The sequence below is a fragment of the Neomonachus schauinslandi genome, chromosome 5 (genome assembly GCF_002201575.2).
Source record: "Neomonachus schauinslandi chromosome 5, ASM220157v2, whole genome shotgun sequence".
In the NCBI taxonomy this organism is placed as follows: Eukaryota; Metazoa; Chordata; class Mammalia; order Carnivora; family Phocidae; genus Neomonachus; species Neomonachus schauinslandi.
In genome coordinates this window covers 116178578-116204333 of record NC_058407.1, presented here as the reverse complement: position 1 = coordinate 116204333, position 25756 = coordinate 116178578, and the positions used below count along the sequence as shown (strand labels likewise).

The window sequence follows — 25756 nt, the reverse complement described above, 5'->3', positions numbered from 1 at the left end:
GCTCAGCCTACTCTCGCCAATGTTTGAAGGGCAACCCGGCCGGCTCACAAGCGATCGCTGAGATTTGAGACACTTGGACCTCGCACATGCGCTTTGGGCACCCTTGGCCGCAGGCCCTTTGTGCACACTCGCAGCGACGCCGCTCTGTGAGGTGAGCAAGCGCATTTGTGTTTGGCGTCATGGCTTTGTTACGTTATTCTGCGCTCAAAGATGCCAGACCTCGGAATTTCGCTACTGTGATGTAGTGGCGAGGCGGTTTGGCTTATCTCTAGCGCTAGTGATGATGGGCTCTAGAGGCGGTGAAAAGCCGAGGGGAAGGGGAAGTGCTTGTGAAGCCTCCAGGCTTTGCGATGAAGAAGTTTTTTAGCTTCGGGAGTAAGAAGGGCGGGTCGTCCTTTCGCGTTACCAGCTCGCCGAGGGACAGCCCGGGCATCCTGCGTGAGAAGAGAATTGGAACCAACAGCTTCGGGTGGGGGTACAACATCCGAGACAGAGATCTCAGAAAGATCCACAGAGTTGCCAGCATGGGCAACGTAAGGAAGCTGCAGGAGATTCTATTTTTCGGGAAACACGGCGTGGACGAAAGAGACAAGATGAACAGGTAATAGGGACTTGGAGGCCGGCTGCCGGAGACGGCGGGGAGGAGGTGGGGCGGAGCGGGAGAAGCGCGCACCTTCCCGGGCTCCGCCTGTGGACCGGAGCCCTCCTGTCACCGAGGGCGCTTTGCGGTCTTCCCTCCCGAGGCCCCCAGCAGGGGTCTAGCGCCCAGGCCGGCTGTCTGAGCGTGAAAACGAAAGCTTCAGCTGCCTTTGGACCCACTCATAATTCCCCGTGTAGACCACTTTACAGACAGGTGGGTTTTTTTGTTTTTTTTGTTTTTAAGATTTTATTTATTTATTTGACAGAGAGAGACAGCTAGAGAGGGAACACACACAGGGGGAGTGGGAGAGGGAGAAGCAGGCTCCCTGCTGATCCCAGGATCCCAGGACCCTGGGAACATGACCTGAGATGAAGGCAAGCACTTAACTGACTGAGCCACCCAGGTGCCCCTCTTACTTTCTATTTAAAAAAAATTGCGGGGCACCTGGGTGGCTCAGTTGGTTAAGCGACTGCCTTCGGCTCAGGTCATGATCCTGGAGTCCCGGGATCGAGTCCCGCATCGGGCTCCCTGCTCGGCAGGGAGTCTGCCTCTCCCTCTGACCCTCCCCCCTCTCATGTGCTCTCTCTCAAAAAAAAAAAAAAAAAATCTTTAAAAAAAATTGGGGACTGCGGGTGGGGATTGGTATCTTCTGACAACGTTTAACCTCTTCAGAAGTAAAGGGAATGTTTTTACCTGTACTTGTAGATTTTATTCATACATTAAATATATACATGTTTTTTGTTGTGTGTAGCTTTATTACATATAAGTGATTATAGATTAATCATTTTTTTAGTTACATCCTTATGAAAATAAATAATATAAATGATACTATAAAAGTATATAAAATTTTAGTTGTGTCCTTATGAAAAAAATCAAAAATAGGAAATATAAATGATTGTTGCAATTTCAGATGTATTGCTTTACTTTATAAAAGTTTTCTTTAAAAATACTGAACTCTGGGGTGCCTGGGTGGCATAATCGGTTGAGCATCAGAGTGTTGAATTCGGCGTGGGTCGTGATCTCGGGGTTGGGGGGTGGAGCCCCATGTCGGGCTCCATGCTTGGTGGGGAGACTGCTTGAGATTCTCGCCCTCTCCCTCTGCCCTTCCCCCCCGCTTGTGCATACTTTCTCTTTTTCTCTAAAAGAAATAAATCTTTAAAAAATATTGAGCTCTCCAATGTATTTATCTACTCTTTCAATCCATTTATTTATCAAATAGAATCTGAACACATGTAATGTAGGAGACATACTCTACCCAGAATCTTTTCATTCTTAAAGACTTCATGTTGCCCAGTATTAGTAAGATGAGAAATTCTATTTATTTATTTATTTATAAGATTTTATTTTTAAGTAATCTCTATACCCAACATGGGGCTTGAATTTATATCATTGAGACTAAGGTTGCATGTTCTACTCATTGAACCGGCCAGGTACTACTAAGATGAGAAATTTTATTTTATTTTTTTAATTTTAAGAGAAGATTGATTTATTTGAGAGAGAGAGAATGAATGGGAGTGGCTGGGGAGGGAGAAGGGAGGGTTAGAGGGAGAGAGAGGATCTCAAGCTGACTCCACGCTGAGCACGGAGCCCGACATGGGGCTGGATCTCAAGATCTGGAGATCATGACCTGAGCCAAAACCAAGAGTCGGACACCCAACCAACTAGCCACCGAAGTGCCCCTAAGATGAGCAATTTTAAATTGAAGTATTAGGACTTAATCTCAGTTAAAGCTTTTCCTCTTTCCTTTCAAACGAAAACATTTCTGAAGATAGGAAATTGTAAAAGTTAACCTTTACTTGTCCTTTTGAAATTTATAATAGTATTAAATACTACTCTTGATAATTGGTAGTACTTGATTTTCATGTGATTTATAAATCGAAATATTTAATAAAATGAGCTGTCCCTGTTTATTTAAATCCTGAGTTTCCTTTGGCTTAGTTTCTTGAAAATCAGAGTAAGAATTACTTAAAAAACATTCTCCATTATTTTAGTCCTCTTTTCCCATAATGCTTTCAGGAACTAAAATTTATTTAAATGCCAGGCATATGACTAGAACTGCAATAGACCTGTTGTGTATATCATTATTTCATGTAATGTAAGGCACCATAGATTGTCTGATGCGCCAGTATTTTCTGTACCAATAAGAAATTTCAAAACAATTCTGCCAATTATAGTTGTAAGACATTTTGAATTATAAATTGCATTCCAATGTCAGAGATATTAAAAGGTGACAAAATGAGCATCTTAGAATCACTGAAATGTAGTATTCTTGCGAATCCTTAAAACATATCTACAAAGTAGGCATAATTGTATCACTTCACCTAATTGGATGTTGTCTTTGTAAAATAGTAGTAATAGTAATAGTTATAATAATATTATGTAACAAACTTTGCATAGATCCTCATTTAAGCATCACGCCGAGGTCTTGTGAGATAACTAGTCTTTATTTATTATTATTATTTTTTAGTAATCTCTATACCCAACGTGGGGCTCGAATTCACGACCCTCAAGATCAAGAGCCACATGATCTTCAAACTGAGCTGGGCAGGGGACCCGAGATGACTATTTTTATCCCCATTTTGTTGATGAGGAAATTGAGGATAAGGCTAAGTAGGTGATAACTGTTAAGTGACAGAGTTAAAGTAGGATTCAAACCCAAGTTAAGCTGAATCCTGAGGTCATGCTCTACCTACTCAGATAGGCTGCTCTTTATTAGTGTGGTGAAGAATCACTAATAAATATTGTACTTTCTTCAAAAGAAAACTAAATCTTTGTTTTGGAGTCATAGGAATAAGATGCTATTTAACGTTTACAGTTACATGAATTAACTGCAGGTTTTGAAATAGTGCACTATAATTTCCTAAAAAGTTCTTTCACTTTCATAGGACTGCTCTCCATTTGGCCTGTGCCAATGGCCATCCAGATGTCGTTGCTGTCCTAGTGGAGAGGAAATGCCAGCTTGACCTCTTTGATAAAGATTATAGGACTGCTCTGATGAAGGTATGTGGAAGCAGCTGTGTCTGCCTGAGATGGATTTGATTTAATTACTTAGAATGAAAACTTATTGCATTTAAACGGAACTAATTGGTGAAACCTGTGGCATGTTTACTTTAAATTCCCAGAATTGACACTCTGTTTCTTGGTATAATACTGACAGGCTGCACAATGTCAGAATGAGAGATGTGTGACTATTCTTCTAGAACACGGTGCTGATCCAAATCTTACGGACATTGCTGGCAATACTGCGCTCCACTATGCCGCCCTTGGTTCGAATACATCAATAGCAGAGAAGCTGCTTCTACACCATGCAAATATTGAAGTGAGAAACAAGGTACAGATCAACTGTATTTATAAAGTATTTGAAATAATATATATATGTATATATAAATTTTTTTAGCCACAAATCATTTTATTTACATATTTATTTATATGTGTAATAAATACATATACTGAATTCTATACATCAGGTCCTGTCATCCTGGAAACAACTCCAAAGCCAGGGCAGGGAGGGCTAGAGAAAGGTGATGCCCATGGAGAGGGCGAAGTTCTGTCTCCCAGCCCCGCTTCCACCCCAGAAAGAAAATCTTCCCATTAGTGCTTTGGAGTGGATGGTGGGCTCAGAGCCCACAAAGGATTGAAGGCCTAGAGGGGAGTGGAGGTGGTGGAGGCTGGGTGCTGTGCAGGGGCTTAGGAAATGGGTGCTGCTGGGAATGGGTGGGAGACCCTCACCCAGTGGGGTAACTTGGGTGAGTGCAAGTGGGAGGAGAAAGCAGCAGGTTGCAGGCCCTGGGCACTCGAGGCCCCAAGGTTCTGAAAATAGAGCAAAGGGATCAGGTCATGACATCCTACAGGGGCATTTACTTGTGCTTGTAGCCACTCTTCCCGCCACGTACCACATTGGGGTCTCCCATTTCAGAGAGTAGTTCCTGCTCAGCCTTGTGTAGTTCCTCAGTGGGGTGGTAGCTGTACATGGGGAGTAGTTGATGACCACGCGCACCAGTCCACCTTCTGTTTCTGTGACATGCATTATTTCTACCACTGCCCTTACAGAAACACTGTTGGTTGACATAGGTAGGGTCAGTTTTTCATATTTGGAAGCTCCTGCATTCCCTGAATGAAAATATTTTGAAATAACTTAATTGTCTAAGATTTCACTTTAATGATACTTTTTTTTTTTTTTTAAGATTTTATTTACTTGAGAGAGACGGAGAACAAACATGAGTATGGAGGAAGGGCAGAGGGAGAGGGAGAAGCAGGGGAGCCTGATGCAGGGGTGGATCCCAGGACCCCGGGGGTCATGACCTGAGCCAAAGACAGATGCTTAACTGACTGAGCCACCCAGTTGCCCCAAAGCCACTCTTTTAATTCCGAGTCCATCTCCTCAGTGACCCATTTGGATCAAGAGTGCCTTATGTTGCCATCTGGGATCCTGATACCATTGACAGAAGAGAATCAAGCATGTTTGTGTAACCTGGAGAAAACCTTCATTTTTTTTTTTTAATGGTTTTATTTATTTATTTGACGGAGAGACAGTGAGAGAGGGAACACAAGCAAGGGGAGCGGGAGAGGGAGAAGCAGGCTTCCCGCCGAGCAGGATGTGGGGCTCGATCCCAGGACCCTGGGATCATGGCCTGAGCTGAAGGCAGACACTTAACGACTGAGCCACCCAGGCACCCCGAAAACCTTCATCTTTATTGGAAAGCTCTCAAAACTATATCCCCAAAACTCTAATTTCTCAAATGTTAATGTTTCCACAAAAAGTATTGTCAAATGGGGATAAGCAAATTTAAACGGATTTCTTTTGTGCTAGATATATAGTGCAGTTTTGTAATATTTCTCAGACATAGATGATCATTGAATCTTTCTATTGGGGCACAGTACTTACCTTCCAGCAAAGTATATGTTCTTCGGAATGTAATTTAAAAAACACTACTCCAGAGATAATCATTTAGGTTGCTAACTCAATAAAAATACTTAAAGCATTTACTGCTATGTTTTAGATTTTGGAGATATAGAGAAAAAAAATAATCCCTTCCCTCAAGAAGCTCTTGGTTTAGAGGGGGTGCAATAAAATAACTAGAGTATACCGTAATAAATACTGTGATAGAAGCCAAGATTCTTGGAACCAGCCAATGAAGTGAGTTTTGGAGAATGACTGCAGTTAATCTGTTGAAGAGGTGGAAGAGGGCTATTTAATTTAGTTTTATTTATTTATTTTTTAAAGATTTTATTTATTTATTTGAGAGAGAGAATGAGATAGAGAGCATGAGAGCGGGGAGGGTCAGAGAGAGAGGCAGACTCCCTGCCGAGCAAGGAGCCCGACGCGGGACTCGATCCCGGGACTCCAGGATCATGACCTGAGCCGAAGGCAGTCGCTTAACCAACTGAGCCACCCAGGCGCCCAGTTTTATTTATTTTTTAAAAAAGATTTTATTTATTTATTTGAAAGAGAGAGAGTGGGTGAGAGAGTAGGAGCATAGGGGCAGGGCAGAGGGAGAGGCCAACTCCCCTCTGAGCAGGGAGCCTGACTTGGGGCTGGATCCCAGGACCTTGGGATCACGACCCGAGCTGACCTGAGCCCAAGGCAGATGTTTAGCCGACTGAGCCACCCAGGCCCCCTGAGGAGGGCTATTTGAAAGAGAAGGAGCAGCTGGTGAAAGCACAGAAGGGTGAGAGTACTTTCTATATTATATATTTGAGTTTAGAGGATCCTTTATAAGTTTTAAAATTCAGTATGGAAATATGTAATTGTGTAAATTATAAATTGTTTTTGCACTTTTACAGGATGAACTCACACCATTTTTACTTGCTGTAAGTGAGAACAAACAGCAAATGGTGGAATTTTTAATAGAAAAAGAAGCAAATGTACATGCAGTTGATAAGTTGCAAAGGTACAGTAGTTTTGGTGTTTTTTTTAAATCTTATATTGTTCTAGATTGGCACAGTTACTCAAGTCAGAAAGATTAACTTAATAAGAGGATTAATTTATATAGTGAAAAATGTCAACATGTCATCAGTTAGGCAGAAAGCAATTATTCTGACGGGGCAACATGAAGAAGAGTATATGGTAGAATTTATATTCCTTCATATTATTGACTGATGTCATTTGCAGTCTTTTTTGGTTTTTGCCATATGATTTTATATTAGCTAAAGGGGTTTCATATTAGTTTTATAACGTGTGGACTCCTAACTTTTATTTTACTTTATGATGCAATACTGGGCTTCTTAACCCTTTTATAATATTTTTGAAACTTCTACTTCATATATATTTTCCTTAAAAGATGAATATTAAACATAAATAGGAGTTGCTTTGTCTTTTGGATGACTCTTTAAATTGCTTTTTGTTTTTGAAGAATACTGACGTTGGATGATCCCTAAGTGATTAATAATTACTGTTACCAGATAATATGGGCTCATCATCCTTTTTCATGTTCAGTATATTTTTTTTTTATTTTCATTGGTAAGGATAGAAGGATGAAAGATAACTTTAATTGAATAGACTTTTCCTTTAATGAGGACAAATCATAGGTGGGTGATAAAGAGAAAAGAGAGGGCCTTTAGATTGACACAAGACTAGGTTTAATTCCTAGCTTTCCTACTTGCTGGGTGTGTGACTTTGGAAACATTACTTATCATAACCAGATACATTTCCTGATATGAAAAGGAGGATAATAATATATCCTTCAAGGGTGGTTGTGTGTACTATTTTATATATATATAGCATTTAATTTAGTGTCTACCACGTGCTTATCTTAGCATCATTAACTGTGACTATGACTGTTTTATTACCATTAGTATGAATACTGTTATTTTCAGCCTGCAAATAAGCTTTTTTTTTTAATTTTTAAAGATTTTATTTATTTGAGAAAGAGAGAGAGAGCATGAGCAGGGGGAGGGGCTAGAGCAGGGAGCCAGACGTGGAGCTCGATCCCAGGACCCTGAGATCATGACTGAGCTGAAGGCAGACGCTTAACCGACTGAGCCACCCAGGCACCCCTGCAAATAGCTTTTTATACGGACCTGTCCTCTAGATGGCTTGGAAGTACACTGTATCAGATTAAGGCAGAAATGGGGAATTCTTTTTTAAAATCTTTACCATCAGATAAGTGACCTCAGCATAGTTTCTTGTTCATCAAAGGACTTTTTTTTTTAAAAGATTTTATTTATTTATTTGACAGAGAGAGAGACAGCCAGAGAGGGAACACAAGCAGGGGGAGTGGGAGAGGGAGAAGCAGGCTTCCCGCTGGGCAGGGAGCCCGATGCAGGGCTCAATCCCAGGACCCTGGGATCATGACCTGAGCCGAAGGCAGACGCTGAACGACTGAGCCACCCAGGCGCCCCTATCAAAGGACTTTAAATTAGCAACTTCTACTGTCATAGCCAAGTAGGACAAGAGGCTTCTTTTTTGCCCTTTCATTTTAGCCGTGGAGGTATTTACAAAGATGAGCACTTGAACATGTTAATGGTCAATTCTGTACTGACAGGCAAGAGATTAACCTGATAAAGTATATCAAATTAGCTGTTTAAATAACTCTTAAGTTCCTAAGGGTGAAGTTCTCTCTCTGTTATTTTAGAACAGCCCTCATGCTTGCTGTACATTATGATTCTGCAGATCTAGTCAGGGTTCTTCTTCAGCAAGGTATTAATATCTTTTCTGAAGATGCGTGTGGATGGACTGCAGAAGAATATTCTATTTTTAATGATCTTAAAGTGTAAGTGTTTACATTAAAATGTTAGTTATTACTAAACTGAGGTATATAATAATTTAACTGTTAGGTTTTTTGTTTTTTTTTTTAAGATTTTATTTATTTATTTGACAGAGAGAGACACAGCGAGAGAGGGAACATAAGCAGGGGGAGCGGGAGAGGCAGAAGCAGGCTTCCGGCTGAGCAGAGAGCTTGATGTGGGGCTTGATCCCAGGACCCTCGGATCATGACCTGAGCCGAAGGCAGACGCTTAACGACTGAGCCACCCAGGCGCCCCTGTTAGTTCTTATGTAACAGATGAGAGTTCATTGTTTGATTCAGGCAGTTTTGGCATGGCAGTGAGTTAGCCCACATCATTTGCCAGAAATCAAGAAAAAGGCTAGACTAGTAAGAAGTAGTAATGGGTGCAGTATTCTTTATCTCAGGACTATTGAGACCTTTATCCTTAGGGATCCTAACTGTATCTGTTTCATTCCAAGTATAACCGTTATGCATGGGGTACAAATAATGTTATATCTGTGTTTTTTCTTTTTCTTTCTTTCTTTCTTCTTTTCTTTCTTTCTTTCTCTCTCTTTCTTTCTTTCTTTCTTTTGTAGATTTTATTTATTTGAGAGAGAGACAGAGAGAGAGCACGGGTGGGGAGGGACAGAGGGAGAAGCAGATTCCCTGCTGAGCAGGGAGCCTGACGTGGGGCTCCATCCCAGGACCCCAAGATCGTGACCTGAGCCGAAGGCAGACGCTTAACCGACTGAGCCACCCAGGTGCCCCAACATCCTTGTTTTTTCTAACTAGTTACTTGGGTCTTGAGATGTTCAGTTTAGTAGAAGACCCTATACTTTCCCTTGAGGGCTATCTCCTATACTTTCCCCCTTGAATTTTCCAAGAACCTGAGGAGTTCCCTAAGACCAAAGAGACCATCTTTTTTCACAAGTCATTTGGAAGGAAAAGACATCAACTACTACAGCATTGCCATTGAAACTGGTTCTGCAGGGTGCCTGGGTGGCTCAGTTGGTTAAGCAACTGCCTTAGGATCAGGTCATGATCCTGGAGTCCCAGGATTGAGTCCCGCATCAGGCTCTCTGCTCAGCGGGGAGTCTGCTTCTCCCTCTGACCCTCCCCCCTCTCACGCTCTCTCTCTCAAATAAATAAATAAATAAATAAATCTTCAAAAAAAAAAAAAAGTAAGAAAGAAACTGGTTCTGCAGTCTGGTCATGATTGACCTTTGCTCCTAGGATGCCCTTGCTGATCCACATTCCTCAGTCTTCATGGTGATCCACAGTTAGACTTCAAAGTTACAACTTTTTTTTCGTTTACTACATAAGCTTCTATGCTCAGCTATTCCAAAGCACCAGCACCCTGTTCTGTCAGCTGGGCCTCCTAGCTTTAGCCACACACACCCTTCCCTTCACACTCAAAAGCCTTACGTGAAGCCCATATGTTAGCCCAGACCTTCAGGATGAATTATCCTTGTCTCTTCTTCCAGCAGATGGTAGTTGGGACCATTCTAAGCTGTTAAAGAGGTTCAAATAATGCTGCAGGAAGAGACTGGACTTCTCTTTCTCCTTTGTTCCTAGACCTATATCCCAAGCCTGCTTTAAATCCTATGGAGCGCCTTTTCTTATTAGGTGATGAAAGGTCTCATATTGCCCTTCCCAGAGTAGTGGGCATCACCTTTCCCGAAAGGCCATGTTTTGGGTTTAATATTTCATTAAATCCTCTTAACAACCTTGTAAAATAAGGCAGTAAGATGCCTGTTTTATAGAGGAAGACTCTGAGCCCAAGAGAAGTGGCTTGTCCAAGAGGAAATAGCTGTGAGACTTAGGACTTCTGAGTTCTAGACACTTTCCATTATGGCAAGCTAACTCTAATTTACTAATTACTAAATTACGAATTCATGACTGGTTCACCTTACTTTTTTTCTCCTTTAATTACATACTTAATAAAAAGTGTATAGAACTTACAAATGGGAAGTATATGGGGTACTTCAAGCTTTGATATTAGTTCTGATATTATTTGAAATACTCCTAAGAATTTGATATTTGGTAAATGTTTTTCATATCAGTATTAAAAGAGTAACATTGTTTATCACCCTTTTTTATATGTAGCAGTCGCCAACTAATTGCCGAACATAGAGAAGAAAAACTTATCAATTATTTGCAAAGTAAGAATGCAGGTAAGACTTTCCAGAGTGAATTACTTTTGGTGGTCCTAACATAGATGAAGTCAGAGTAAGGAAGTTTTGATAATGAAAGAGCAATGAAAAAAAAAAAAAACCTACTGTGTAAATTGCATATGTATTTTTTTCTTTCTTTTCTTTTCTTTTTTTTTTTTTTTAAGATTTTGTGTATTTATTTGACAGAGAGAGATAGTGACAGCAGAAGCAGGGGGAGTGGCAGGCAGAGGGAGAGGGAGAAGCACGTTTCCCGCCTAGCAGGGAGCCCGATGTGGGGCTTGATCCCAGGGTCTGGGGATCATGAACTGAGCTGAAGGCAGACCCTTAACCACCCAGATGCCCCCATTTTTTTTTTCTTTCTTAATTTCTTTCTTAATAGTCTAGTATTCAGGATTATTTAAGAAGTTAATTGTAGGCATTGCTGTCATGAACAATGGGAAGAAATCAGAGGGAGACAAACTGTGAGACAAACTGGACTCTGGGAAACAAACTGAGGGTTACAGAAGGGAGGGGGGTGGGGGGATGGGGTAACCAGGTGATGAGTATTAAGGAGGACACGCGTTATGATGAGCAGTAGGTGTTTCATGCAACTAATGAATTGTTGAACACCACATCAAAAACTTATGATGGACTATATGCTGGCTAACTGAACATAATAAAAAAAATTAAAGTACCTCAGTATGAACAACAACAACAAAAGAAGTTAATTGTAGGTAATTTAAAATATGAGGCGGTATTGTCTGAAAAGAAATTCATTATTTTAGTCATGACCCCTAAAATCCCATATGATATCTTTGTGTAAATAAGAAAAAGAGATTTTTAAGTTAGTATGTTTTATGTTTTCTCTATAAGCATATTATAATAAATTGAACCTGTTATGAAAATGGATCTTTTAATTTTTACAAGTGGATTACATTTAGTAAATATTATTATATAGTGATTTGTCTCATTAAAAAAGGAACTATCCTTAAAACTGGGGACTTTACAATACCTTCCTGGTATCGTAAACAAATGGCAAACAATAAGAACTGCAAAACTTAGCTAGTATGCAGCAATACCAATGAGACTTTTTTTTTTAAGGTAACTGTCTATTGGTTTTGCAATTTACTTATTTTCATTTGTTCACTTAACAAATAACTATCAAGTGTCTTTTAGTTCCTAAGTGTTATTCTGATGTTGTAGAATGCAAACATTCAAAAAACACAATCCCTGCCCTCCAGGAATGTGTTATTATCATTGTCATTTTTATTATTTACTCTACTTTATTCAGTGCTTACTATGTGCCAGAGTCCCCTAGTGCTTATGATTACCATTGTTATTTTTTTATTGGCATTTAATATGTTCCAGATACTATGTCCATAGTGAGGAATTAGAGTTTTAGGAGAGTGGGTAGAATTTAGGGTAAGTATGCAGACTGAATAGTAAGTTTGCCAGGTAAAGTGGCAGAAGGACGATGTTTGGCAGGAGAAACATCCATCAAGATTACATGTTTTGCAGACGGAACAGCAGTGCAAAGGCTAAGATGTACGAGTGAACTTCGGAGGATTTATGAGCAGTTCAGTTTTGCCAGTACAAAAAGTGTGCTATGGGAACGGTTGGAATGAGGTGAATACTTAGCTAAGGCAAGCTTATGAAAGTTTTTCAGTCGTATGGAAAGGAGTAGATCTTACCCTGTAGACCTTGGTAACTTTATCAGGTAAAACGCTTTTAGCTGCAAATAATAGGTGACTTATAACAGTGACTAAAACAGGGGCACCTGGGTGGCTTAGTCAGTTAAGTGTTGACTCTTGGTTTTACACAGTCTCGGGTCATGAGATCAAGCCCCACATCACGCTGGGCTCCGTGCTCAGCACGGAGTGGGCTTGAAGATTCTCTTCCTCTGCCCTTCGCCCCATTCTTGCACTCTATTGCACGCTTCCTTTCTTTCTCTCTCTTTCAAATAAATAAATCTAAAAAAAACCCAAAACAAAACAGTGACTAAAACAATAGGAACTAGAATTGTTTTGATGGTTCAGTGATGTCATCAGGGTCCCAGTTGTCTCTTGTTCAGCTTTGAGGTTGGCAGTATTTTATGTCTCCCTTCCTGGTTGGCTAATTAGCAACAGCTCCAGGCCTAGTCTCACATGACAATATCCAATGACTGGAAGGACTGTTTTTCTTTATATGTTTCTTTCATTAATTAACTAATTAATTTATTTAAGATTTTATCCATTGATTTGACAGAGAGAGAGAGACAGCGAGAGAGGGAACACAAGCAGGGGGAGTGGGAGAGGGAGAAGCAGGCTTCCTGCGGAGCAGGGAGCCTGATGCGGGGCTCAATCCCAGCACCCTGGGATCGTGACCTGAGCTGAAGGCAGACGCTTAATGACTGAGCCACCGAGGTCCCCCCTATACGTTTCTTTTAAATAAGAAGAAAACTCAGAGGCTTACAGTGAATTTCCTCTAACATTTTCTAGGCTAGGGTGTATCGCATGCTTGTTCCTAAACCAGTCACTGGTAAATCAGGTACTGTGAATAGCTTAGAATAATCATTTCTCCTTTTGAAGCTGGGGTGAGGCCACCTTCTTTGTGTATGGGGACAACAAATATCCAAATAAAGTTGTAGTTCTCCAGCAAGAATGAAGAATTACGGAATGGCCATTGGGGAGGGAGCCAGCAGTATTTGATGCAGGGATTCATTGGAGAATTTGAAGCAGAAGGGTAATAAGATTAGATTTGAATTAGGGCCCTCTGGTTATGGCATAAAATAGGGATCACCAAGCTTTTTCTTTCAAGGGCCAGATCGTGACTATTTTAGGCCATGTGGTTTCTCAATTACAATTACCATTGTAGGGTGAAAGCAGCCATAGCAATATATAGGTGAATAGATGTGACTGTGCTCCAATAAAACTTTATTTACAGAACCAGATGGCAGGTCGGACTTGGCCTGTGGCCGTAGTTTGCTGGCCCCTCATGTGGAGGATATATTGAAGGAAACCATGTAAAGAGACTGGAAGACAAAGGAAGCTTATATTTCCTTAGCCTAGTATCAGTCCATTATGAAATTTTCACCCTTCTATACTGAAAAAGTCAGGAGGCTCAGTTTATTCAATTTAAAATGTTGTTCTTTTTCTAGGCCTTATGTCTTTCTCATTTTTTAAAATTTAAACAATTTTTTTTAAAGATTTTATTCATTTGAGAGAGAGAGAGAGAGATAGGGAGCACAGTGGGGCAGAGGGGCAGGGGCAGAGGGAGAGGGAGAAGCAGACTCCCCGCTGAAAAGGGAGCCCGATGCGGGGCTTGATCCCAGGACCCTGAGACCATGACCTGAGCTGAAGGCAGATGCTTAACTGACTGAGCCACCCACGTGCCCCCTTTCTCATTCATTTTGCTTAAAAATTTTTTATTCATTTAAGAAATAACAATAATAGTTGGTGGCTTTTTTTCCCCCTCTGGAAGTCATCAGTTAAGAGCTCATGTTTGAGTAGGGCAGTGGCAGGGGAAATATAAAGCAGAGACAGAAAAGAAGTATAGTTAATATGATTTCGTGATTATTGAATGTAAAAAGTTAGGGGAGAGAGGAAATCTAAGAAGATTCATATGTTTCCAGGTTGTACACTAGCATTTAAATTGGACATGAAGAATGAGTAGGACTTTATCGGATGAAGAGAGGAGAGCGGTGGGAGTAGGGAAGACCAGGTTTTTTTCTGTATATGTTGAATTTGATGGAATGTCCATGTAGTATATTTTCAGTAATTGGATAATCAAATACTAGGAGTTTCTAGCTGGAGGTAGAGCTTCAAGGTTGGAGGTGCAGATTTGTAATAATCTGATTAGAATTATTAAGCAAAGTGATAGCTTGGACAAAGATTGAGCTTGTCCATGGTGGAGAAACATATAGAATGAGAAGGAGGCCAGTGAACAAACCCTGGGAATACCAAAATATAAGGGTGGATGGAGGAGTAGGGGTTAGTAGAGAAGACTGAGGAGTGACTGGGGAAATGTAAGAGAGGAATTAGAGGAAGTGATGGTGAAAAAAATTAAAAAAAATATTTCAAGGAGGTGTATTACTGAAAAGAAAGAAATTACTGAAAAGAAAGTTGGATTTAACTTTTAAAAGCTCTTTGGTGGTAACCTTTTCAAAAGAATTTTTGAGTTGTACGATCTATTATTTACACGATTGGTACTTTCTACGTCCAAATATGGAAAAATAACACATCAAGTAAGGTCCTACGTAACTTTTTTGTAACTGCAGTATCTACCCGGACAGGGTCAAGGGAAAATGGTCTAGCCTGGTGAGTAGACTTGCTAACATTTTTCCATAATTGTCCAAACCTAGGAGTCAAGTGTGAGGGAAAGTGTTGTCTTTCTTACCTGTTTCTGGTGGAGATACTTGAGTTTTTCCTCACGTCCTTGATACACTCTTCTGGATGAATACGAAAACAAAAACAGCAACAGGCAGGAAGCCACTGTCAGGCCTTCTCTCTGATATGGAATCATGATGCAGCTGTATTTTGAGAGTTTTAAATTTTGATCAGAAATAGTTTACAGACCTGCAGTTTGGAGCCTTTTGACCTCTTTTAAATATTTTATTGCAGAAAACTAGTATAATACCGAGGAGAAAATATAAGGTGATACACTGAATACACTAGTCTCACTAGCTTAGGAATTCTGTGTCAGTAAAGTCAATACGTGACTATTTTGGTTAGTGCTGTCTCTCTTGATCCTCTTTTCATTTACCTTCTTCTAATATCTCCACTTCTACTGCTCCTTTCTGAATTTCATCTCTAAAGAAAGCGCTAAGGAAAATTGTCTTGGAATCCAACACTATTAGAACACATTTCTACCATATGTATGTTTGACATATATGTGTATTTCCTTCTAAGGTAATGGGCTACCTAATCTAAAGTGTATCTCATATTTTATTAGTTTCTTGTGCTAAATTTCTTTGTATCTGTATCACAGTGACAAAGTTAGTGATGATGGTCTGCCAAGACTGAAAGCATTTTCTGGATTGTCAGAAATTTTTATCTGATACACTTTTAATGTGACATGCTTTTATATTTTTTTTCCAGAAATTGGTAAACTGTGACTTAACAAGAATATGTGGCCAATTAGATTATCAAGTTTTTAACCATCTATGTATATAAGATAACTCACTTTGTTTTTCCCCAAATGAGCCCTATTGATCTTTAATGATCAAATCCACTATTTTCAGGGTGGAGCGGATAACTCATATTTTGGATGGAGTATTTTTGGCTTTTTTTTTTTTTTTAGAGAGATTTTATTTATCTACTTGACACACAGAGAGATAGCAAGAGCAGGAACACAAGCAGGAGGAGTGGGAGAGGGAGAAGCAGGCTTCCTGCGGAGCAGGGAGCCCGATGTGGGACTCGATCCCAGGATCCTGGGATCATGACCTCAGCCGAAGGCAGACGCTTAACGACTGAGCCACCCAGGCATCCTATTTTTGGCTTTTTGACTAGTTTGTCGACAACTGCCTTTAATAGGTGAACTATGCTTTTAATTCTGTAAGAAATTAAGGAAAAGACTGGAAACAAAACTCTATAATCAAGAGTGTGTTGTTAAACTGTGTATGATAGTTACATCTTTTTCTATAATTATCCCAGTTACCTCATTGATTCATAACTACCATAAAAATGGTATTAAGCCCTATTTATTTATGTATTTATTTTCTTTAAGATTTTTTTTTTTATTTATCTGACAGAGAGAGACACAGCGAGAGAGGGAACACAACTAGGGGGAATGGGAGAGGGAGAAGCAAGCTTCCCGCTGAGCAGGGAGCCCGATGTGGGGCTCAATCCCAGGACCCTGGGACCATGACCCGAGCTGAAGTCAAACGCTTAACCACTGAGCCACCCATGCGCCCCGAATTAATCCCTATTTAGTTGGAGGAAATTTATGTGATCTTTTCATTTTTTTATAGGAAATTTTATACTGTAGAACATTTTGGTAATCATCAGGATTCTCTTTTTTTTTCCTGATTAAAATAAGATTGTTGCTTGTTTGACATTATTTTCCGATCATTATGTCATCTCTTCTTTTTATGCCTTTATTCAGATGGGTATAGAAAAACAGGAATCTCCAAGGCAGATACTAAGAAAACCAGATTCAAGGAAAGGTGTTCTGTGAAATAACCGTCTGACTGTAATCATGTATAAAATATCAACCCAAATCATAAAAATTTCATATAATGCAGTTGTATTAGAGGCTCCCAGAACGACACCCAGATTTGGTTATTCACTAGAAGAACTCACAGGTCTTAGCATATTTGTACTGATGCCTTTGGTTTATTATGGTGAAAGGATACAAAGCAAAATCAGCACAGAGGAAAGGTGCATGGAGTGAAGTCTAGAGGAAACCAAGTGCAGGCTTCTAAGAATCCTCTGCCTATGGCTGTGCTTAATTCCTCCAGCATCAAGTTATGTGCTTAATTCCTCCAGCATCAAATTATGACAACACATATGAAATGTTGTCTGCCAATACAAGAATCTTGTAGAGACTCAGTGCCTGAAGTTTTCTTGAAATGATAATCATGTAGGCATCTTCTCCCTAGCGTATACCAAAATTCCAGGTTCCCTGAAGGAAATCAAGTATACAGGATAAGACACCTGGTTTGTACCAACACTTAGGCACAGCCACTCTTACCAGCTATGGAATGGTGGGAACCCTCCCCAAATCCAAGTTCCCGGATACCAACCAAGGGCCAGCCATTCAAGTGGGATCTAATGGTGGCAGTCTTTGGCCTGCTCTATGGAATCATTGTGCACAGGAATTATAGCCCTGACTTAATTTTTGTTGTTGTTTTAAGATTTTATTTTAACAGCAAGTAATATGATGGTATCACATGGTACTGGTTTCAGTAGCATGATCTGTATTAAATTGAAGTGCTGGTTACTTTTTTGACTTTTGGTGAATATTTAACAGGTATTTGTACATAAATTACTGGGGCAATATTAGGTAATTATAATCTGTTTTTTTTACCTTATTAAACTTTCATTATGATTCTTAGATTAAACAATGATTTCTGATTTAAAATTAGAATAAAAATTCTTAATTATATAGATAATCCAGTTTTGTTTCACATGATAGTGAATCCCTGTTTATAAGATTCGATTATTTAATTGTCAATTATTTTCTTGCCTAAGTATGCAATTAAAATTATTTGCTTTATGTATTTTCATATACTTCAATTTGGTGGATAATACCTGTATTCTGTTACTTCGGTCTTTATCTTAATTTTCACGGTGGCTGTATCTTACTTTAATACATGGTGATAGCAGGCTTAATGGATACCTTTTTTTTCCTTCACGATAAATAGACCTTACTTTTTAGAACATTTTCAAGTTAACAGCAAAATATAGCAGAAAGTACAGAGTTTCCATTTACCCCATGTTCCCATACATGCATAGCCTCCCCTGTTGTCAACATCCTGTACCACAGGGATACATTGTTTTATTTACATTAACTCATCTTTATCATCCAAAGTCCATAATTTACATTTCGGTGCAGTCTTGGTGTTGTACATTCTATTGGTTTTAACAAATGTATAATGACATGGAATAGTTTCACTGCCTTAAAAGTCCTCTGTGCTGTGCCTATTCATCCCTCCTTTTGCCGCAACCCTTAACTCCTAACTTGAAAAGTTTTGCTTTTTCCAGAGTGTCATATAGTTGCAATCATACAGTGGATATCTTCTTGAATGTTTATTTTTTTATTTATTTTTATTTTATTTTATTTTTTTTTAAAGATTTTATTTATTTGAGAGAGAGAGAGAGAGAGAGAGAACTCGAGGAGGGGGAGGGGCAGAGGGAGAGGGAGATGCAGACACCCCCACTGAGCAGGGAGCCCGATGCGGGGCTCGATCTCAGGACCCTGAGATCATGACCTGAGCTGAAGGCAGATGCTTAACCGCTTAACCGACTGAGCCACCCAGGCGCCCCTCTTCTTGAATGTTTAAAAAATTAAAATTCCAAGGTAATTGAATGTAGTGATTCAAGATATTCTTTGTCCTTTGTTTTGTTTTGTGTTCATCAGTGTAGGATCTGATGACATATGCCTTACAGACTGAAAAAGTGTGATTTCTATAGACATTTGTCACATAATGGGGAGGGTTGAGAACAATGACATCATGTACTACTACCTAGCACTAACCATTGGTACCATTCTGGTCTAAGAGGTGGGTCCAGATAGACTCTCTAGCAATGAAAGTAGATAGTCTCAAGAGGTTATACTTTATAAAACCAGAATCACTAAAATCACTAAAATCTTTCATACTTACCTGCAACTGGAAATAAGGCCAGAGAGAGTCTGTTTGCTATGTTTTGCCATGCTGCAAAGTACAGTGGCTATAGACCAAAGTTTGTGAGGAGATGTTTCATCCTAAACTTAACAGTCTCTGCTGAAGAGCTGGAGAAGTTCTGTTGTGTTACAGCAAAATAAATGCAGTCTCTTTTAACTGCTCCTAGTAGTGGAAGTCCAGAAGAATCATGTTATTTAGGTTTGACATTGTCGGTCTATGATAATGATTCTGCTAATGATACCGTTTTCCGTCAGTCTCATAGGGTTTGGTTACAATTATGGTCATTATAAACATTCACTTGGAGGTATCAAATTCTGATAAATACCATTCTTTTCTTGCATTTGGTAAATGTAGAGGAGAAAGTTAGATTTCTTAATGCATTAACTGCCTACCAATAATATAATTAATACTCATTCCAGTGTGGTTTCCAGGTGTGATCTTGAAGGAATACTTTTTAACAAATCATCAGTCTTATACTTTTAATATTCTGCATTTTTCTATTGTTGATTTAAAATGTATTTTGCTTTTTTCTTTAGTGGCAGATAAGAGTTCTGAAGAAGAGTCTTTAAGCAGGTAGGATTTTTATGGAGTCTTTCAAATTATGTGTTAACTAAGGGAATGCAGAGAAAAGCATTTGTTGAGTTCTGCTCTGGGCTAGACACTATATTATGTGCTTGACACTTATTACTTATATAGTCATTACAATAGCTTCACAAAGTAGCTCTGCTATTATAGCCTATTTTTTATTAGTCAGCTGTGGTGCAGGGAGGTTGATTAATTGACCTGTGATTACATAGTTAATGAGTAGCAGACCCATGATTTGACTGTCAGCCTGTGTGACTCCCATCTCCATTCTTTTGTCCCTCAGCAGCACTGGGATTAAGATACAGATCCTAGTCAGATCAACTCAGTCAAATTTAGTTATGTGTTAACCCTGATTTAGAGTTTTCTTAAGAAACCAGGTTAGTTCAAGCATTTGTCCTAATCTATTTGACAACTAGTGATAACTAGAGGTAATTACTGCAGTGGTAACTAGTCTGTTGTTTTTACTGTCAAAGATTTTAGGGTGGATCTCAGTTACCTATGGCCACAGTATGGCCATACTTTTTACATAAGCAAGACCTAATCAGGCAAATTCTTAGATATAGTGATGTCTGCTCTCCTTGAGATGAATGATTTTTCCAGAAGTGAAGGATATGTAATCTAGGTGTAGACCATGTTGCATTAATTAAATTTATCATCTATTTAGAGGATATTTCTAAATGATTCTCTACTTACTGACTTCCCAGTCTAGTTTTCCCCAGGCTAGTACCCTTGACTAGTTCTTTGAAGCTTCTTCTTTTTTTTGTAGACCTTTTTCTTTTTCTCCATGACTTTTCTATAATCTTTTCTTGATTTTTTTTTTTTTTTACTTTGTTCTCTGCTTTTCTTGGTGTTTCTTTTAGTCCATTAATTGTTTCCATTTCTGCCAGCTAAATAGTCTCTGTGTTTCTATAGACAAAATCAAAAGCACATAGAATTTCAGGATTTTAAGGAATCTTAGAGATGAATTAATCAAAATACCCTCTGGTACTGCAACCTATGTTCAACATCCTCACCAAGTGGTTGTTTAAATGGAGAATTTGAAACTCAAAAGAGATTAAAAGTGACTTATTTGGATATGATAAGTGACAGAAATGAGATTTAAATTCAGGTTTTTTCCTTTTTTCTCATCTTGTAGGTAAATGTTTTAATAATTGAAAGATGGGGAGGGGGTCTTGTGAACACAGTGAAGGGGGGTAAGGAAGGAATTAGCAGGAGAGGCCAAGTTTCAAGAAGAATAACACTGGGTTTTAGAAAACACTAGTTTTAGAAAAGATGTCAGAATATTGGGGTTTATGATAAGTTAGATAAAGATGAATTATAGGAATGAAGGATACACACACACACACACACACACACACACACAAAGGAATGAAGGACACAGGATATTGGGAGTTGTTTAGAAAGGCATATTAAAATAGAGGGTTGAAGAGAATCCTGAGCAGCTTTTTTGTTTGTTGGTTTAATTGAATGAACTAGCATACTTCAGGTGTTCTGTTGAGAGATATTAAAATCATTTGAGCCACTGGGAAGAATCTTTTTACAGCATATAAGAATGTGATGTCATCTACTTCCACCCCAACTTACAGAGAGTGGCTTAGATCCTCTTGAGTAATAGGCGGAATGGAGATTCTACACAACATAGATGTATGGCCCAAGGTAGCGGTCTCCTCACTCCACCTCTTTTCTTAATTCTCTGATGCCCTGCCCATGTCCATGTAGGGTTTGGTGGGGTATGACTGGCTGTCAAATCAATAACAGGAGTTTTATTTGGGTAGTTGGTAACATGTCTACGTTGAGATGACTACATGGATGACTGAAACTCCATTTCGCTTGTTCTCCAGGAGCAGGAAATGGCTCCTACTCTTGGACATTTGAGCCTATCCTTGTTTTGGGAGTCTGTGCTTTCATAGACTAAAGACTTAAAGGTTGGAGAGTACCACTGAGCCCTGCAGAAGAGTGATAATAGGTGTGGGAACTCACAGAAAGAAAATATTAGGCAGTGTATGGGGAAATAGAGGCACAGCTACCCGGACTCTGTTTTTATAGCAGTCTCTCTTCTTGGGTATCTGAGTGCCTATGAAGGTTTTTAAGGTCTTGCTCGTTTATGTAGACCTAAATAAGGCAGGACATGTGAAGGAAAAAATTTGAACCTTATAATTTTTAATCTTTTAATCTGGGAATAGTATTCCCACTAATAACATAAATTTGTTCTTTAACATTTATATATTTATTTATTTATTTTAATTAAAGCATAGTTGACACAAGATGTTATGTTAGTTTCAGGTGTACAAGGTAGTGCTTGAACAACTCTATATGTTACACCATGCTTACCACAAGTGTAGCTACTATCTGTTACTGCATAATGCTATTACAATACCATTGACTATATTCCCTATGTTGTACTTGTATCCCTGTGACTTACTATAACTGGAATCCTGAACCTCCCATTCCCCTTCACCCATTTTGTCTGTCCCCCAACCCTTCCCTTCTGGCAATACAGAATTCCCTCTATTTCTGGGTCTGTTTCTGCTTTTTGTTTGTTCATTTGTTCTGCTTTCTAGATTCTACATATCAGTGAAATCACATAGTATTTGTCTTTCTCTGACTATTTCACTTAGCATAATACCCTCTAGGTACATCTACATTGTTGCAAATGGCAGGATCATATTCTTTTTTATGGCTGAGTAACATTCCTCTGTGTGTGTGTGTGTGTTTGTGTGTGTGTGTGTGTGTGTGTGTGTGTGTGTGTAAGAGATACATCTGTTGATGGACACTTGGGTTGTTTCCATATATTGGCTGTTGTAAATAATGCTGCAGTAAACATGGGGGTGCATATATCTTTTCAAATCAGTGTTTTCATTTTCTTTGGGAAAGTAAGTAACCAGTAATGGAATTACTGGATCATATGGTATTTCTATTTTTAATATTTCAAGGAACCTCCATACTGTTTTTCACACCATTTTCTATCCCCATCACCAGTGCACAAGGGTTCCTTTTTCTCTACATCCTCACCAGCACTTGTTTTTTGTGTTTTTGATTCTAGCCATTCTGACAGGTGTAAGGCGATAATTCATTGTGGTTAACTTTTGAACAATTAACTTTGAAACATTTCAGAGAATTCCTTGCCTGTCACTCTTAGTTATGGGAACTAAGACTGGGTCTTTACTAGGTATTTCACATCTTCGGAGAGGTGGAGGCAAGATAGATAATGAAAACCTTTTTTAAAACAGAGACCAAATTTTGAAAGACCTGTACTCTAACAAGTATAAAACATTGATGACAGAAATTGTGTCAAGACAGAAGAAGTGGAAAGACGTGGCATGCTCATGGATGGGAAAAACCCATATTGTTAAAATGTCTATACTACCCCAGGCAATCTACAGATTTAATGCAATGCCTATTAAAATACCAACATTTTTCACAGAACTAGAACAAACAATCCTAAAATTTGTATGGAACCACTGAAGACCTCGAATAGCCAAAGCAATATTGAAAAACAAATTGGAAGTATCACAATTCCAGATTTCAAGTTATATTACAAAGCTGTAGTCATCAAAACAGTATGGTACTGGCAAAAAACAAATATAGATCAGTGGAATAGAACAGAAAACCCCAGAAATAAACCCATAACTATATGGTCAATTAATCTTTGACAAAGCAGGAAAGAATAACCAATGGAGAAAAAGCAGTCTTTTCAACAAATGGTGTTGGGAGAACTGGACAGCTACATGCAAAAGAATGAAACTGGACCACTTTCTTTAAAAATAAACTCAGAAATGGATTTAAGACCTAAATGTGACACCTGAAATCAAATACTTGAAGAGAGCACAAGCAGTAATCTCTCTGATATTGGCTGTAGCAGTGGTTTTTTGTTTTTTTGTTTGTTTGTTTTTCTCTAATTATGTCTCTTGAGGCAAGAGCAATAAAAGCAAAAATAAACTATTGGGACTACATCAAAATCAAAAGCTTTTGCACAGTGAAGGAATCAGTCCACAAAATGAAAAGGCAACCTATGAATAGGAGAAGATCTTTGCAAATGACATATCTGATAAAGGGTTAGTATACAAATACAAAGAACTGATAGAACTCAACACCCAAAACACAACCCGGTTGAAAAATGATCAGAAGACATGAACAGACATTTTTCCAAAGAAAACATACAGATGGTCAACAGGCACATAAGAAGATGCTCAACATCACTCATCATCAGGGAAATGCAAATCAAAACTACAATGAGACACCACTGCACACCTGTCAGAATGACTAAAATCAAAAACACAAGAAACAAGTGTTGGCGAGGATGCGGAGGAAAAGGAACCCTCCTGGATTGTTGGTGGGAATGCAAACTGGTGCAGCCACTGTGGGAAACAGTATGGAGTTTCCTCAAAAAGTTAAAAATAGAACTACCCTATAATCGAGTAATTGCACTACTGGGTATTTACCAAAAAATACGGAAACACCAATTCAAAGGGATACATGCACTCCTGTGTTTACTGCAGCATTATTTACAAGAGTCAGCCCAAGTGTCCATTGATAGATGAATGAGTAAAGAAGTGATATACATACACAATGGAATATTATTCAGGCATAGAAAAGAATGAAATCTTGCCATTTGCAATGAAATGGGTGGAACTAGAGAGTATTATGCTAAGTGAAGTCAGTTAGAGAAAGACAAATACCATATGATTTTACTCATATGTAGAATTTAAGAAACAATAAAAATGAGCAAAGGGAAAAAAAAAAAAGACAAACCAAGAAACAGACTCTTAACGATAGAGAACAAATTGATGGTTAGCAGACGGGAGATGGGTGGGGGAATGGGTGAAATAGGAGACAGAGATTAAGGAGTGCTCTTGTCATGATGAGCAGTGGGTGATGTATGGAATTGCCCTATCATTATATTGTATACATGAAACTAATATAGCACTTGTATGTTAATGATATAGGATTTAAAATAAAAACTTAACAAAAACAGAGGCCAAATTTTAAGTATATCAAGAAACTTCATTCAGTAAATAGCTGACCTTTCATTCGATTTTTCTTTTTAATGAACTTGTTTTTGTTGATGTTTTTGCTCTAAAGTATTTCTATTAAACCTGGTACTGATGATTCATGGCCTACATCAGATGATGAAGACTTTAATTTTGATATCAAGGTAAAGTACTCTTGTGAAATTTGTTTTCCTGCTCTGAATTTAGTTTGTGTATTATTTATTCTTAAAATTTAGCAGTGGCCTACCTATCATCATTTTATGTTTGTACTGGAAAGTGGGTCAGAACAAGCCATTTTGTAGAAATTTTTTTTTTTTTTTTTTTACTCTGGTAAATACTGAAGGTGGAGGCTGAAAAAAATGGGCTGGAAAATACATAATGACAGGAAAATTATATTGGGAAAAGCTTTTCCATAATGGAGGAAATAAGATATTTGGTCAAGGATAAGGATTTCTCTGTGAGTTTTAAGTTATCTTAACATGACTTTTCTTTCTTTCTTTCTTTCTTAATATGACATTTATAATACTCATGCCTAAATGAAATCTTTAGTGGATTCAATTATTGCGGACATTTTTTCCTTGGTAACATATAGTTTTACAAAAGACTTTTTTCTCTATTTTTATCCTTTGTTGTACATTTAGACTAAAATAATATTAGAAATTGTGGAAATTCAGAAATTTAAATTGTTCCTCAAAATTTATATTGTAAAGGTATTCCACTGTGTTTTCAAAATAATTCCATTAAGAGTATAGTTAAAACTTTATCTAAGTGAAGAATACATGTTTTGCCTAAAATAATAATCAGCTCTAGAAGCAGAGGCTCTTCATACCCATATGGTAAAATGTCCAATTTCAGAAATCTTTTATATTACAGTTCTTAAAAATATCTACTCAATCTTTGTATCAGATTCTACAATTTAAAATTTCATTCTTATTTAAATATTCATTTTTTTAACTTTTTTTTATTCTTATGTTAATCCCCATACATTACATCATTAGTTTTAGATGAAGTGTTCCATGATTCATTGTTTGTGCATAACACCCAGTGCTCCATGCAGAACGTGCCCTCCTCAATACCCACCACCAGGCTAACCCATCCTCCCACCCCCCTCCCCTCCAGAACCCTGTTTGTTTTTCAGAGTCCATCGTCTCTCATGGTTCGTCTACCCCTCCGATTTCCCCCGCTTCATTCTTCCCCTCCCGCTACCTTCTTCTTCTTCTTTTTTTTTTTCTTAACATATATTGCATTATTTGTTTCAGAGGTACAGATCTGAGATTCAACAGTCTTGCACAATTCACAGTGCTTACCAGAGCACATACCCTCCCCAGTGTCTATCACCCAGTCACCCCATCCCTCCC

The 25756-nt window shown here is 38.6% G+C and overlaps 1 protein-coding gene across 1 annotated transcript in view; it reads left to right on the top strand.

The window, feature by feature from the left end:
• The first annotated feature begins 350 nt into the window (after nucleotides 1–350).
• LOC123324865 (ankyrin repeat domain-containing protein 26-like) overlaps nucleotides 351–25756 on the top strand; it is a 34017-nt gene continuing 8611 nt past the window's right edge. Inside the window, exons 1-7 of the mRNA XM_044915236.1 lie at nucleotides 351–601; nucleotides 3526–3640; nucleotides 3798–3971; nucleotides 6425–6531; nucleotides 10453–10520; nucleotides 19359–19395; nucleotides 24490–24562. Of these exons, the coding sequence (XP_044771171.1) occupies nucleotides 351–601; nucleotides 3526–3640; nucleotides 3798–3971; nucleotides 6425–6531; nucleotides 10453–10520; nucleotides 19359–19395; nucleotides 24490–24562 (825 nt within the window). The remainder of the gene's footprint in view (nucleotides 602–3525; nucleotides 3641–3797; nucleotides 3972–6424; nucleotides 6532–10452; nucleotides 10521–19358; nucleotides 19396–24489; nucleotides 24563–25756) is intronic.